This window comes from Pyxicephalus adspersus, chromosome 7 (genome assembly GCF_032062135.1).
Source record: "Pyxicephalus adspersus chromosome 7, UCB_Pads_2.0, whole genome shotgun sequence".
Classification (NCBI taxonomy): Eukaryota; Metazoa; Chordata; class Amphibia; order Anura; family Pyxicephalidae; genus Pyxicephalus; species Pyxicephalus adspersus.
The window spans coordinates 33,938,662-33,954,138 of NC_092864.1; the positions used below are offsets into that span (position 1 = coordinate 33,938,662).

Consider the following 15,477-nt stretch of genomic DNA (forward strand, 5'->3'; position numbering starts at 1 on the left):
GATTGGGCAAAAATCGTTCGTAAAAAAAGTAACCAACGACGCCGAGGAACGAGGATAGTCGTTGGAAATGAACAACCGGACCGGCGGATCGGATTGGACGACGATCGTTGACCATCTATCGTGTATACGGTCGTTCATTGATCGTCCATGGTCTGAGCATGCGCGGTGAACGAACGTTCGCTCACTTCCTGTGGTGCACGTCACGTCCTGTATCGTTCAAACGATCGCATCTATCGTGTGTACAATATCTGCGAACGATCGTGTCTTTATCTGTATGTACAGGATCGGTGCCATACGATCGTTCGCAGATATCGTGCAGGATCGTTCGTCGTTCGTTTACCAACGATAATAATTGGAAGTGTGTACGTAGCTTAAGACCTGATAAGACTTCTGCTTCTCCTTAACTGTCCAGTCACCAGGCTTAGGTGGGGAAATGACACTTGTTTTCGTGGATGGACACATGCTGGCAGGTAAAGCAGATCCTGTATATATATTTTGTCTGTGTATTTACCTGAAGATCTGAAGAGACTAAAGTTCCACTTTTGCCAATGCTCGGTCAGGTGATGTCCCTCCTGCTAAAATGTATCTTGTGTGCCTGATTGTTCTGGGTCTCTGGCGACAAACCTGAGCTGCACATGTCAGCGTCAACTTTTGCTGTCAGGGAAATCAAGCAATCCGAGCTTTCCTAGCGTGTACGGGGGATAAATGAACTCCGGCCAGACTGCACTGGCCAGATGGCCAATCAAGATATCTGAAGATCATCCCAGAAGAACGGTGCCCTGTTATGGAATGTGGATTTTGGGCTGTGGGGCTCACATGATCTTTACTCACATGATTTACTGCTCCTCCCATTGTGACTCAATGTCCATGCTTCAGGTCACATTAGCGGTACTGGTGGGATCTTGGTAGATTACTTTTTGCAGTAAAGATATTTTGGTTCCTCTCAGTTTTTGCCTTCTCAATAAGGCTGTTAACATATAGGTCTGCTATAAAATAATAATAGTATAACGATATAGAGTAATTAGTTAATCTTCCGGAAGAACAGAAATTACCTTTCAGTGGGTTTTAATTAACGTATATACCAATTGAATTAATTCCTCGCTCATATATTTCCCAGATTAATACATCTGCCGTTTCCCATTTCTTACACGTGTATCTCATTTTCTCATCCAGGTAAAATTTCTAATATAAAAATTCAATAATTCCTCTAAGTGACAAAAGAGCGTGTTCCAGAGAATTAATTAAGTGAGGTTTTTGATGAATGTACTTGTGCTAGATGAACATCTGTATTTGATCTGCAGTATATAACTTCTCTTCTGTCCCTGAATTTCCTTTCTGCCTCTCCAAACACATTAAAGACCCTATTGTTGTATTGTGTATTAAACACAGTTGTCTGACAGTTATCAAACAATGGGAAAGTTTCAAGGACAGACCAGCGCCAACTTAAAAGTATTTTAGTTAGGGCCTGAAGAATCTTCTTAATACGTTCCTATGTTTTATAAATCACTTTACTAATAGGGTTCAGGAATAGATCTGTCATGCTGTAGTAAGGATGTATTGTTGCTGATTTTTCTAATAGGACCGATAAAGGCTAATAGGGACTTGGATATGAATCTCGCAGTTGATGTAAGGGTTTTAGATTTTGTTTTAAAGAGACATTGACACCTTCCTATTTAGGTCAAAGTGATGGTGTTCCCCAATAGCCCATAAACCCAGCAAGGCATACATACCCAACAGGAGTCCATAGAGAAATGTTTGTATGAGGGACAGAAATTTTCCAACCTGACTGATTAAGTTTCTTTTAATTCTGCAGTTTTATTTTCTTTTTGGCAATCTCTTAGAATCTCTTTAAAGCCATTTTCTTTTTGGATCTTACCAATCCTGATTGGCCGGAATTGCTGGGTAATCTGGCAACCAAACCTGATGCTGCACATGTGTAACTCTGCTTTTTGCCAGATAACTGGAAAAATCAGGCAGGTAGGGGGATGATTGCAGAAGGGTCATCACCTGGTGCATTGCAGAAGGGACATCACCAGGGTCATTTTTGCAATACCGACTTTGCCTGATCATATAATCTTAAAAATAGAACTTTAGTTCAAGGTTGATCACAAGGACTGCTAGATCAAATGGGAAAACCCGGACCCATGTATGGCGAGCTGTATATCGGCGAAGCCAAGGAGGCAGTGATAGTGTGTGTCAGTGAGTATACTTTGCTGGGTAATGAGTTATCAGATGTCCCTGTCATTGTGGCCTGAATGAGAAAAGGATTTGACTGGTCAGGACATTGCAAAGAATGCTCACACCCTTCATTTTTTTATTTATTTTTTTTTGGCACAACATCTGCAATGTTTAGAAGTATCATTTAGCCACTGAACAATGCAGCTTGTTAGAATGCTGCCTTCTAATACATATCGGTAGTAATGAACGGTCTTAGGAGCCCTATTTATTTTGTCAGGCACATCTGTCATGCAAGAAACGCAAAGGTTGTCCTTGCTAGAAATTCTAGTTGCCCCGCTATCATGCAGATCCATTGTATTTACCTCCATAGGGTCAAAACAGGTAGGCAGCCAATAACATTACAACTTCCTCTTCATATACTTATTCCAGGTCACTTTGTGCAGTTTAGTATTAAAGCTTTCTTGCTTGTTTTCTCTTTAATAATCGGCTAAGCTGAGTACATTGTTATGTTGTATATTTGCCTCAATGATCATATTGCAGAATTAGCAGCGGAGGAAAAAATGAGCAACTTCAAGCATTCATTGTCAAATCTGTTGACTTGTGTTTGTACACCAATGCTCAATAATCTCAAACATTTAAAGTCACTTCCTTGTAATTGGTTTCAGCCCTTGTGCAAAAAGCATCTCCTTGATCGTCTGATTTTAATTTGACAGTGTTATCTCGTTTAAGTGCTAAAATTAAACTGCTTCTCTTTATTACAGAGCTAGTCGGGAATTGTTTAATATAAAAATTCACAAATAAGTGGGGCAAATATTGTCTATTTAAGAGATGAAAAAGGGCATTAGAAAAAAAAGGTAATTTTGTCACAAATTACAACTTTAGAGCTTAGGGTGCTCCTATATGGAAGATACCCTTGTAATGTCTGCAGATATGTTTGGCAAAGGAATTGCAAACCACTGAATCTACGGACTCTGGACTGTGCATGCCAGTCCTGTGTCACTCAAAGGGGAAGAAACTTCCCCCAGAGTGATGTCTTAATGCCAGAACCCACCCACTCTCCCATTGCAGGTCTGAGCCTGCCCACTGCCCCGAGCCTGCGATCCGTAGGGGAGACATGGTCCATGGCTCTGGCCAGTGCGCCCACCCAAGTGGGGTCCTTCTGACCCTGCTGTGGGGTGCACCGGCCAGAGCCGCGGCCCACCTGTCAGACAGCTGGACTAGGAGTTGGAGACCCCTGCTCTAAAGGAACCAGTCCTAGGAGAAATATGGTATATGGAGGCCTACGTTGTTAGTCCTTCCTTCTGAAAATAATAGTTTGCCTGTCATGTTGACTCTCAAAACTTATGACTTTGACGTGGAACCAAGTTTGTAGGTAACAACTGATGGAATAGACTTTGAAGGTCTGTAATGGCAGCCCACCTATATTTCTCTCATGACTGCTTTGCTGTAAATATTATGCTTAATTTTTGTGAGGAGGTGGCATAAGTCCACATTTCTCACCTGCTCCCTGTTAACAGTTCAAACACAGTATAGAATCCCTTCAAACATAGTGCATCCATCAAAGAAATGCCATGTCCTCAAGAAACCACAATAAAAAGCAAAGTCTCTCTCTAGTGGACCTAAGTGGTCAGTTAGTGGTGTACCAATATATTAAAAAACACATTTTTTGTTTCAAAGTATACAAAAATCTAAACACTACATACACCTTGATAAAAAAAAAGCCAAGTAAGTGGCTTACTATAATCACATATATAAGGTATAATGCACTATAAAATGTAAAAAAAAATATCTATTCATTCAGTGCCGACGCGTTTTACGGCTACAACTGCTTTTTCATAATTCCATGGAGTGCCTGTCAGTGCAGCCTATCTTGCTGCGGCGGCGTTATCGATCCGATTTCATTTTCACAAATATATGATGCAGTGTTCAATCCGTAATTTTTTTTTAAGCCGGGTGGGAAGAAATTTTAGGCGGCTGGCAGCCTCTGTATTGTGACTCAACTCTTCAGGAACCACCCAAAAACAGCCGGGTGGCTACTGGAAAGTGCCGGGTGGTGCGCCTGGCTAAAAGGGGCTGGGGAGAACACTGTGATGCATTTAATCATCTTAATGCACTGCTGTTTTTTTGGGGAACATCATCCTGACCTGACATTGATACAGTGTTTTTTCCTGTATTTTTGGACACACTTGGACTTGATCATCACTCTGGCTTTTGAACATTTGTATGTGTTGTGTAGGTATAAAATCCCCCAGTATGAATAGATATTTTTGATAGCATTTTTAATGTGTATTATGCACAATGTACACTATGTATATATCGTAAGCCACCTGCTTTTTTTAAGGTGTATGTAGTTTTTATATTTTTTTATACCTTGAAAAAAAAAATGTATTTAAATATATTGGCATGCCAGTAATTCCCTACTTAGGTCCACTCACCTAGTTGGTAGAGTAGGACTTGACTTTATCCCTTTAATCAAGGCTTCTGCCTTTTCATATATTCATTTTGGCACACTTCATTACCTCCTTCCTAAGACGAGAAAAAAAGGCTGCTCTAGCACTCACAAAACCACAAATGGGCTTTTAACAGATGCCTAGTGCTTTGTCTGATCCTGACAGTGCGTTCAAAATGAAAATATGTGTATGACAAGCTGGCATTTTGGTTCTGCCACACAGAAGGTTTCTCTTTGCTTAGAATGAAAGCTTGCTCTAGGAGTCTTAATTTTTCGAAGAGCCCCGGTGATGAATATTAATGTACCATAGATGTTTGCTGAGCTTGGTGGTTGGGCGATGAGAGCTTTGCCACTCTCCGCGGTGGCAACACCATGCTGAATATGGAAGGAGGGACACTCTCTGTGAGGCCTCCACAACTAATTTCTTACCTAGCTTGCAGCAATTACAGCTTTTCAAAATGTCAGCTTTACAAAACCTGTCTCCTGCTAGACCCTCAGTGTTGAATGGCCTCACTGATTTTCATTGTAGGTGACACTCCTCCTGTGCTTGCTCTGCTTGATGCTTTGTGCAGCTGAGACATCAACACACACCAATCAATCATTACTGTGGATTTATTTACAGCCCGGCAATTAAAGGTACACTGCTCCATGTGACACTGAACATCAGTTCACTGCATTACCACTGAATTCCTAGTTGGGTAGAAAATTGTCAACAGCAAATTACAGAGATTTCTTTTGAGTGGCACAAGTAGTGATAATTAGAATTTTTTTCTTGGATATAAAAAGAAACTTTTTTTTATTTTTCATGCTCCGTGGACATTATGGGTATTGAAACAAAGTAGTAGCCTTGGTTACAAAGATTAAAATATATGTCTGACTGCAGACATGTAGGGTGCAACCATCATCTTCTTTTCCTTCAGTAGATAATCGTTGGTCATCTTGTCTGGCAAGGCCGGTATGATAAAATTTCTGTGCAGGCACACAGGCGTTCATTTATTTCCAGCATACACAGAGGAAGTTGGCAATGCAGAATATCCAGGCCACCAAATCTGGCAATGGACATGCGCAGCTCAGCTTTTTCCAGGAAACCCAGAGCAATCAGGCAGGTAAGAAGAATTATTGCAGAAGGGGACATCACCTGTCACTTTCTGCAGTAATGACCGGCCTGATCATGTATTCTTAAAAGTAGAATTTTAGTTCTGCTTTAAGTGACACAGATGTATTGAGAACCTGACAACTGTTCAAACATGCCCCCTCTACAAGTATGCTTGTTATGCCGTTTGTGGCCTCTACTCACACCTTTAACAGCAAAGATGCAAAGCAGCATGTGTACGTAGGAAGCATGTTAAGATGCTTATAAGCAAAAATCATTCTTATAATGAACTAGCAATACAGGAATTCAAAGAAAAATAGCGGGACTTCAGTTGGAATTTAATTGGTGCCATAGAGCCATTGTTTAAAGTGTTTTTAATATCAATAGTTGCTGAAATAACCATAGTTTTGATTGTTGGGAGTAATAATCAGTGCCCAGCAACCAACATGACAATTTTTGTTTTGCTGGTTAGCAGTTAGTACATGATAAAGTATTGCCAGAGCAAATTGAAATGCTGAAGATGCAGCAGGGCAAACAGTGCCTCTTTTGCTGCTCTGCTTTTTCTGGTTCAAACTTTGGGCTGTGCCATCTAGTAACGATTCACTTATGAAGGGCATTGTGCTGCAAAATTCATTTGTACAGACTTGTACACATCAAAGAGACAAACGGAGCGTCTGGAAATGTAAAAAAAAAAAAGTAGCTTAAGCAGGTGCCACCTGCTGGCTCAAGTAAAGGATGCAACATAGTTGTATACAATATTTCACATTTACAATCCTTATAAAAGTTTGCATTTAAATTTTACATTTCTGACTCTATTAAATGCATCATGTACTCTTTGAGTCAGTAAACTAGCTTTTACTGTTTAAACATCTGCAAATAAATTCAATGCCAGTCACACTTATGTATTTATTCACCTGACTCTGTAGTTGATATTCTCCTCTCTTTAAGCGATGTGTATTGTGTGTGTTGAAGCACTCATAAGCTCCAAACTTGCAAAAAGGAGACAATAACAGCATTGTCACCCTATTACAGAAAGTGCTTGCTGGACACAGGAGTCTTTTCTTCCTCCTAGTCACCAAGCAAAACAGACTTAATGCACATTGGTGGCTACTGAGAAGTTGGTCTCTTTCACCTTAAAGCTGAACTAGTTTCCCTATTAAAAATGCATGACCAGGACCATTATTGCAGAAAAATATTTCTTCTGTAATCATCCCCCCCTACCTGATTGATTGCACCAGAAAACTGTCAAATAAACTTTGGTTGCCAGTATACCCAGCAATCCCGGCTTTTTTTTTTTTTTTTTGCTCCTTATTTGTAGGAAGATAAGGATAAAGAAGGCAGCTCTCTGCCATGACACAGGGACATATAAGTATCACTGGTTAAGTTCTGATTTAGGAACATGGCAGGCATCTGCAGGTTTCAGTGTTCTAATTGATCTGTCAGCTTCTCCTGTATCTCCTGAACCTGCCTAGGCAGTTCAATCTCTTTTGTAATGTAATCTAAATTTCCAATGCCCACTCAATCCTTTTTTTTTCTTCTTCTTCAGATCCTGATATGTAATTTGCATGTAAAGCCTTCTGCATCATTCTAGCATTACTTAAATCCACCTAAAGCTCTATAGATCCACCTTAATAAACTGAAGGTGGTGAGCAATGTCCCAAGATTTTGTAGAAGGATCATTATCCTTACATCCCGGTGTGGTTCTAAAAAGGAATGGAAGTGAGAGAAGTAATAAGCTGCAGATAATAGCTACAGTCGATATAGTTTTCCTTCTTAGCGTCCCAGAGTGGGATGTAGTATAAATGCGCTCTGCGCTCCCCCTCCGACGCGTCCCCCTAGTATGCTGGAAATGTCAGCCTTTCCAGGCGATAATGGCTCCTGCAGGAGAGATCCCTTAAAATCTATGTGCATCATGTTTGTCTTTCATCCTATTAATCTGCAGTAATAGTTGACCTGCATCTGTTCTCCCTTGCAGGGACGATCAATAGCTCTGTTTAGAAGGCTGACCCTAATGTACTCTACCAAACTCTCTGACAGACAGCTTCAAATCCCTTTACTGAGTTACTCCAAAACACTTTTTTTTTTTTTTTTTTTTTACCCTCTTTGCATTCTAAACTTTTATTGTAATACTTTATATTAATATGTTTAATTAATTCACAGTTTCCCAGTTAACAGGCAATACCCGCCTGTGTAGTTTTCACAGAGGTTGGTTGTACTACATAGAATCCTGTGACAAGAGGTTCCAGTTCTGACCTGATTGTCTAGCTGGAATATATAATGTGTTGCAAATATATATTGTTTGAAACCGAAGGGTCTATTTAGAAAGCAGTGAATCTCACGTTCCCTGGTGGAGAATCAATTACTGCAATTGAAACACATGGCCCTGGAAGATTCTACACTGAGTTTTTTTGATTGAGATGTTGAGAAAGATGGACAGACACAGATGTGGCCAATACCCCAAAAGTTGAGTACAATCACAATCTTTAATTTTATACATACATATGTGAGAGAGAGAACAGAAAGACAGACATTTGGTTGTACGTTGGCTTTTGGTATGTAAGGAGTCCACAGAGAAGGCAGCCACAGATGTTTCTTCTCTATAACGCTGAAGCTATATGTATTATGTCCCTTTAGATTTCTGTTTCCATGCATTTCATTATATCGAACTTTTAATTAGTGACCTTAGCTGCACCCCACCTCCCATTGGTAACTTCCTGCCTAAGGCAGTGCATTTCATTGCGACCCCAGATCCAGGAAGTTAAATATACAATTATCGATCAATACATTGCCTTTTTTTTTTCCCCTCTTATTCCTTATTTCTTATTGACTGATTCAGCACCTGAGGGACTTTCTCATTCTGTGCTCTATACATTGACCAGCGCTTTATTAATTTGCCTTTCCATCTGCTGGAATTGATTGTATCCTTATGGAGCGTGAGCTGTGTACAGTAAAAAACTGACAGCAGTTCGGTACTTGGGGGGGTAAAGATTACTACAAATATTGGGCATTAGAACAAACATGGGATACAAAATAAGGAAAAGCTTTTTGTGGTTTGTAAATGTTAAAGCTCTGTGATTTCCACTAAAACACTTAACACACGTAATTGGCAATGCCCTAATGGGTAATGCATTTCTAAAAGTTAGAAATATACCATGTGGCAAAAACATTGCTTGTCTCTAGATACTTGATTTGGCAAAAAGTTAAAGGTACTGCTAATACTACAGCATACAAAGTGCAGCACGGTGGCTCGGTGGTTAGCACTCTGGCCTTTGCAGTGCTAGGTCCCAGGTTCGAATCTCAGCCAGGACACTGGCCATGATTCAAACATAGGAAGTTTGCAGGTTCTCCCCTTGTTTGCCTGAGTTTCCTTACAGTATCTCCCAGATGCGTGGGTTTCCTCCCACATTCCAAAAGAAAAACAAAACATGCAATTAGGTTAATTAAAATTGTCCTTAGACTTTAATAAAGAGATATTACTATGGTAGAGACATTAGATTTTGAGCCCCCTTGAGGTACAGTTAGTGACACGACTATGGACTTTGTACAGGGCTGCATAATATGTCGGCGCTATGTAAATACTGTATAATAATAATAATACAAAATCATTTCAAATGACTTTGCACCTTCAGCCTTATGACAACTGCACACATTGGACTTGCCGATTGTGATCTAGATCTTCCGAACCAGTATCGGTACCTGACCTCACAAATGCTCCTTTTGGATGAGCACAGATTCCTGCAGACGTTCCAAAATCCCTTGGAAAGCCTTTCCAGCTGAATGTAGGTTTTTGAAGCCACAAAGGCAGGAAGTACAACCATAAATGTCCTGTTTTAGAGGTTCCACAAAATTTTTCAGATGTAATGGTCAGGTGTCCACAAACTCCTGCTCTATGGTTGTAAGCAGTTTTAAAATAATGAAGCATTCTTAATCTGCTATTTGTTCAAAGACATATATGTAAGTATATAATTCCTTGTCTAGTATGGTCTGTACTACTCAACATATATTATATTTACCGTGATCCTTTCTATATACCTCTTCTGTAGAATTTATAATAGCTCTTGTCCTCTTAAACAAGCAGTATCCACTATGAAACGCATTGAGGTGTTCATTCTATAGGGAAGGATCTACTAACTTCTCCTATTATAGGCTTTTTATATGATCCTAAAAATCCAGTTTTTTAGGCATGGTTTTGATGTATTGTTTGGCTAAGAGTGGTGTGTGAAGTTTACCACCATCTATATCAGAACAACAAATTGATTATTGGTCCACAAACTGTTCTCCATGAAGTTATGTTACATGTTTATTCCTAGTAGATCTGTCTAGTTATGTAATCTAGAGAAGTATAGGAGTGCTGCACATGGGCACTATTATCAGTCTTTATAGAATTCTGAAGGTGCCGCAGTGTAATAACTGGTAATTTACATCTCCTTCTCCCAGGATGTCTTGCTGCTGTGGAAACAGGAGAAAGTGTCAGTTTCTATGGTAAAATCTGAGTTTTCTGAGAAATGTACTCATTAGTCTTCTGCTTTTTTACTCCGCTTAATATAGTGCTTAGTTTTCAACACCCTCCATCGGGCAATAAGTAGATGGTGATCTTTCATGTGGGCTTAACCCTTCCGCATCATTAGTTAGCACAGCTATCTGGCTCAACCCCACCAGGTCAGTCTGTTTGGGTATTTTATGTTTAATGAATGATTAACTGTGAATCAGGAGCATTGTTTTATAAAAATAGTTACAAGTTTACAAATTTTGTTGAAGCTCTTTATGAATGAAAGAACTATATTGTGATCGATCTACAGTTAGGTCAATAAATATTTGGACAGAGACAACTTTTTTTCCAATTTTGGTTCTGTACATTACCACAATTAATTTTAAATGAAACAACTCAGATGCAGTTGAACTGCAGACTTTCAGCTTTAATTCAGTGGGTTGAACAAAAAGATTGCATAAAAATGTGAGGAACTAAAGCCTTTTTTTAACACAATCACTTCATTTCAGGGGCTCAAAAGTAATTGGACAAATTAAAAAGCTGAAAATAAAATGTTCATTTCTAATACTTGGTTGAAAACTCTGCTGGCAATGACAGCCTGTAGTCATGAACTCATGGACATCACCAGATGCTGGGTTTCCTCCTTAATAATGCTCTGTCAGGCCTTTACTGCAGCGGCTTTCAGTTGCTGTTTGTTTGTCTTCAAACAAACAGCGGCTTTCAGTTGCTGTTTGTTTGTTTGGCTCATGAGCTGTTCCACGCCTTCTCCATACTTTTTTTCTTGCCATTGTTCTGGTAAAAGTTGATCTCATATCAACTCCGAGCTTTTTATCTGCCTAATTGATAATGACATAACGAAGGAATTGCCCACACGAGCCAATGAAATAGCCTTTGAGTCAATTGTCCAATTACTTTTGAGCCCCTAAAATGAAGTGATTGTGTAACAAAAAAAAAAAGGCTTTAGTTCCTCACATTTTTATGCAATATTTTTGTTCAACCCACTGAATTAAAGCTGAAAGGCTGCAGTTGAACTGCATCTGAGTTGTTTCCTTTAAAATTAATTGTGTTAATGTACAAAACCAAAATTAGCAAAAAGTTGTCTGTCCAAATATTTATGGACCTAACTGTAGCTCATCCTTTGTACATTTTTAGCCAGCCCCCTCCTGCACCTTCATTAGCACAGTGACAGAACTTTGTTAGCTGACAATGGGCAGACTGGTCAGTGGCCTAATTAGCAGTTTGAAATACCGCACATGCAAAATCTTATGGGAATTCAGCGTGGAAAGTGCTGATTGTCTCATTTCTGCTTGTCTGGTCTGTTTTAGGAGCCAGCGCCAATGACAGAAGACCTGCTTGAGGAGCAGTCTGAAGTTCTGGCCAAGCTGGGCACCTCAGCGGAAGGAGCACACATCCGGGCTCGTATGCAAAGTGCTTGTCTTCTGTCTGACATGGAATCTTTCAAGGTAGGCAAGAAAGGATGGCTGCATTGTGTAATATATAGATGATGGCTAGAATATGGAGTAGCTTCTTCCTTTACAAGTTTGGTGGTTAAAAAAAAAAAAAAAAGCTTGGCTTTTGGATGTCATTGATTTTTCCCTATTTAGTGTACAGCACTGCGTAATATGTTAGCGCTAATAATACTGTTTATTATTAATAACATCCTAATAGTCATTCCCTCTAAACAGATTTCAATCATATTAAGGGTGTAGAGGTCACCACTGGCTAGGAGGTCAGGAGAAGATTTCCTCCAACCACTGACACTGGTATGAGTGTCTCTAAGCACAGAGCCCTGATAATATTGGCCTGTGTGACCCCTGTATACACCCATCAACCAAAACATTAAAGCTTAACTCCAGGGGAAAATAAAAAGTACAGGGGAAAATAAAAAGTACCCCTAGTATGGGGCTCTCCATGCACTTCAAGGGTTTTTGGTGGCCTTCATAGAGCCCTGACCTCTACCCAGTTGGACCACTTTGGGAAGAACTGAAATATTGAATACATCCATAGCCAAACTCACAAATGTTCTTTTGTTTCAATGGGCACACATACCAACATACACCTTCCAAAATCCTAAGGTAAGCCTTGTCAGAAGAGTGGAGACTGGTAAAGAAATGGCTATTTTGAAATGTGATGTGTCCAACAAGCTTATATAAGTGTGGTGGACAAGCCCACAAATTTGTGACCATCTAGCATATGATTTTGCTTTCTGTACTTGTATTCTGATTTCACCAATAGGTTGTGTTTCCTAGGCCGCAAATCCTGGTTGCTGTCTGGAGGATTTTGTGCGTTGGTACTCTCCTCGTGATTACGTTGAAGAAGAAGTGGTGGATGAAAGCGGCAACAAAGTTATCAAAGGTGAACTGAGCGCCCGAATGAAAATCCCCAACAATATGTGGGTAGAAGCCTGGGAGACGGCCAAACCAGTGCCAGCTCGCAGGCAGAGGAGACTCTTCGATGATACTAAAGAGGCAGAAAAAGTAAGTCCAATCTTGTCTGCCTGATAATGCATTTCTGTTGTTTTCTTTTAGGTTTAACTGAAACCCAGTTTTATGATCAGTGTGATATTGTAGACAGCACTGTGATGTTATCATTATCAGCAGTGTTTATTGTTATTTTTGCTCCATTATGCCTGTTCAAGGCTTTAAATGTAAACTTAAAACAAATTTAAAAAAAAAGTTTTATATACTTGCGGGTTCATTATAAGTAAAATTCTGCACTTTTAAATGCAATCAATGAAGTACTTGCAATCTACTGTCCTAGCAGCACTCATACTGGTGGAGGGATGGGCAGTACTGTGGATCTTATAAATAACATTCCGACTGGAGGAGAAAGCAAAATGATCACTCGTCACTGTTATGCACTTGCTGGCTGAGGGTAGAGACATGTACAAACTGTGCTGCTTAACTGCAGTAGTCAGAAGTCTGGTCATCAACCTCTCTGTCATTGCTTTGTAAATCTCAGGACCAGTTGGACAGAATTATAAATTATTTTGCTGGTGAAAAAACAGTGTTCTCCCCAGCCCCTTTTAGCTGGGTGCACCACCCGGCAGTTTTCAGTAACCATCTGGCTGTTTTATGGTGGATACTGATGAGTTGGGTCATAATACAGGGTCTGCCACCCACCTATAATTTCATCCCACCCGGCTTAAAATAAATTCTTGGTTCAAGCTTAAAATCATCCATATATTTCATATTTCATTTTGCATTCCAGCCTCACTTTGTGAGTCCAGCAAGCAGACTAACTAATGGTGTAATTCAGGATAAAGCCACTCGATTCCCAGAGGCAGTACAACTAAAGTCTTATTGTTACAGAAAATAGGAATACTCACATAATTTGCATCAGCATTGTGACCGCGCCATCACTTGTCTTTGAAGTCTTCAATCTGCTAGTTATGGTCTGCAGGCTTTTCGCAGCACTTGCACATTATTTGCCTGTGACTTGCAAGCTGCTGAATAAGTGACAATTATTCCAATCACAGCAAGCAGGGCTTAGGGGTGGCCAGTTGGTGACTGACAAGCAATGGCTTTCTGATCAGTGATGACTACACTGATAGTCACACTCCCCCAGACATCAACTAGATGATGTAATATGAGTGAGTACAGTAATGTAGGGAAAATGAAGCAGTCCTGAATTGAATACTAGTAGTACAGTGTTGTCACCTTATGAAAAGAGGAACAATGGTTTCTCTGGCATGGCCAACAGGTACTTCTAGACAGGGAAGTAGATGTATACTAACAAAGTTACATTGCGTAACGTAAAAAAATAACATTCCATAATTTCTCTTGAATTTTTGCTTATTGGGGCAGGAAGATAAACTTGCCTGGCTTTTCTGCACAGGCTCCAGGACAGTTCTCAAAGCACAATATTATTTGTGATAGTGGTTCTTAAAGGAATGTTTAGATTTTGCTCAAAAGTATAGAAGGACAGCAGGCTCATAGATGAAACAGAAGCAACATTCTTCTTATCCATAGTTACAGAAGGAAGCAGGAAGGAATGTATGAAATGATGTTTTGGAATGTTTCACATCAGTAGCAACAACCATTTTCCATTTGATAACTATGAAAGTCTCCTAAAGGGAAACAAGGATTTTGGTGTTACTGCAGATATCCATATTTGTATGATGTCCTTCCTATTATATTAGACACGTGCAGTTATTATTAACTTGTATTTATATAGTGCCAACATACTACGCATCGCTGTACAAAGTCAGTAGTCTTGCCACTAAGCTGTCCCTCAATAGGGCTCATGTCATTACCACAATCTAGGGTCAATATGGGGGGCAGACAACCTATCCACATGGTTTTGCAATGTTGGAGGAAACTTGTGCAAACACAGGGAGAACCTGCATGCAGATAGTGCCCTGTCCGAGATTCAAACCTGGGACCCAGCGCTGCAAAGGCCAGAGTGCTATATACACTGAGCCACCATGCCGCCAGTTGCTGAACACCTGACTATTACACCTGATATATGACCAAAATATGTAGAAACCCAACCATCACGCTTGATTTATCCAGTCAAAAGTATGTGGACACCCCTCCAAGAATTCCGAATTCAGGCGCGTTTCCAGGTAAAGTTACGAATAATACACAATACGAAGACATTTTGGACAATTATCCTCCAACAATCTTGCAATAACTGTTTAGGGAAGACTCTTTCCTATTCTAGCATGATTGTGTCCTGGAGTACAAAGACAGCTCTGTAGGGAACGATCCTCGCAAAGCTCAGAATTTTTGTATCAATGCACATTATTAACACCATGTACACAAATTACAAAAAAAAAAAAATCTTTAAAAAAGTGCAGCCATTACCTATAAGAAAATTCTAGCGCTGCAGCCACACTCATCGAACGCCAATAACATTAGTAAGGGCAGACAGGAGCATCTTATCGGCCTCCCCAGTCACTGCTGGCTGGATGATAATTTGCTTTATCTAAATCTCAATGCAGCAAACTTACCTGATCTATAAAATGTGCCGAATACAGCTAGATTACATTTCTACATGTGTGCGATGCCCCCTCTCCATTACCGCTATTTATAGTTGGTTTTCCTAAAGCAATAAATAAAAAGTGCTTAAGAGGATGCGGCCATTCTCAGTGGTTACCATGACAGCACTTTACACGGGATGCAGGCTTATTGCTCAGGAGCTGAGAGTCTTTGTATTTTCTTCTTGTGTTTGTCTACAAAGGCTGCACCTTGTAAGCACTGTTCATAAAAATAACTGTTTTCCTCAAGTCTGAACCAGATTAAAGTTTTCTGTGCTACTGCAAAA

At 39.9% G+C, this 15,477-nt stretch overlaps 1 protein-coding gene across 2 annotated transcripts in view; it reads left to right on the top strand.

The window, feature by feature from the left end:
* The window catches only part of RAB3GAP1 (RAB3 GTPase activating protein catalytic subunit 1), a 77,321-nt gene that overhangs the window by 50,062 nt on the left and 11,782 nt on the right, over positions 1-15,477 (top strand). For both annotated transcript variants that reach the window (XM_072418087.1, XM_072418088.1), the window contains exons 18-19: positions 11,535-11,672; positions 12,459-12,686. In XM_072418087.1, coding sequence (XP_072274188.1) covers positions 11,535-11,672; positions 12,459-12,686 — 366 coding nt within the window. The remainder of the gene's footprint in view (positions 1-11,534; positions 11,673-12,458; positions 12,687-15,477) is intronic.